The following is a 1181-nucleotide window of genomic DNA, read 5'->3' on the forward strand; positions in this document are numbered from 1 at the left end:
ATGTATGTTTGATTGGGTATGGTTTTGCATGCACATATTTATATGTATATATGCATATATATATAGACCCATATGTATCCTTGTGTGTGTTTTTTTTTTTGTAAAGCACTTTGTAACTGTAAAAAGTGCGATATAAATAAAGCTTGACTGACTTACTTACTTAATTATCCGCACAAAAACATAAAAAACATAATTTCTACTGCCTCCAAACCATAAATAAATTCCTTAACAACCCATGACATTAGCACTGACTTTTTATTAAACAATAAATCTTGATTTAAAGCCCCTACACACTCACAGGTGTTTTCACTTACTTCCCTGATAAGACCTCTCTTTTAATCTGACTCCTTAGTACGTTTTTCTGTACTGTGTAAAAGTGCAACTAAAGTAGACCTTAATTATTCTCAGTATTAAATGAGGGATAAAATAAAATTCTCTATGTAAGGTTAGAAGTACAAAAACTCAGACAAACACACATATTATACCTGTATATACAGTGCATCTCCTTTCTAATACACACTTCCATTTGTATTATGTCATTAAACCCTCCAGTGTATGAGGTGGTGACCATCACTGGCGATGAGAGAGGAGCAGGAACCGACGCCAACGTGTTTGTCACTCTGTTCGGAGAATATGGCATCACTCCCAAAGTCCATCTGGCCAGCAAGTAAGTCCTCTTCAAAGATGATTGGAATTTAGATGTAAAGTCATCTGCACTTGTTCGGATGAGGGTAAAATAAAGTGGTTAATATTAAATAAAGAACAAAGATTTAACTTATTTATCACACTGCTCTAGCCAGAGGCCTCAGTTATGATCATAGCTAGTTAGACTGCATATTTGATTGAGACGGTTCTTGTCCTTGAACTAAAACTTCATGTTTTTTTCTCCGCTTTAACAGCACAGAAAAGAGGTATTTATTTCTTAATGCAGTTGTGGTGGTGATGGTGGTTATGATTGAATGGCTGCCAAAACAATTGACTGTGTGCTATGATTTTGGTGTTAAATGTGCATGACATGATTTGCTGCATGATTTTGTCAAAGGTTTGCAAGACAAGGGTGTTTTATTATGCACTGAGAGTGAATGTGGAATACTTTGTTATTTTCCTACACCACCTAACACTTTCTGGTTGGATTCTTTTGCATTTATTTTGTACTAAAGAGTTTGATACGTGAAAACAGG

General features: G+C 35.1%; 1 protein-coding gene across 1 annotated transcript in view; it reads left to right on the forward strand.

Annotated features, from left to right (window-relative positions):
* loxhd1b (lipoxygenase homology domains 1b) overlaps positions 1 to 1181 on the forward strand; it is a 24981-nt gene that overhangs the window by 1400 nt on the left and 22400 nt on the right. Inside the window, exon 3 of the mRNA XM_035658245.1 lies at positions 553 to 667. Coding sequence (XP_035514138.1) covers positions 553 to 667 — 115 coding nt within the window. The remainder of the gene's footprint in view (positions 1 to 552; positions 668 to 1181) is intronic.

Source organism: Morone saxatilis, unplaced genomic scaffold (assembly GCF_004916995.1).
Source record: "Morone saxatilis isolate NCDOM2014 unplaced genomic scaffold, NCSU_SB_2.0 Contig16, whole genome shotgun sequence".
Lineage (NCBI taxonomy): Eukaryota > Metazoa > Chordata > Actinopteri > Moronidae > Morone > Morone saxatilis.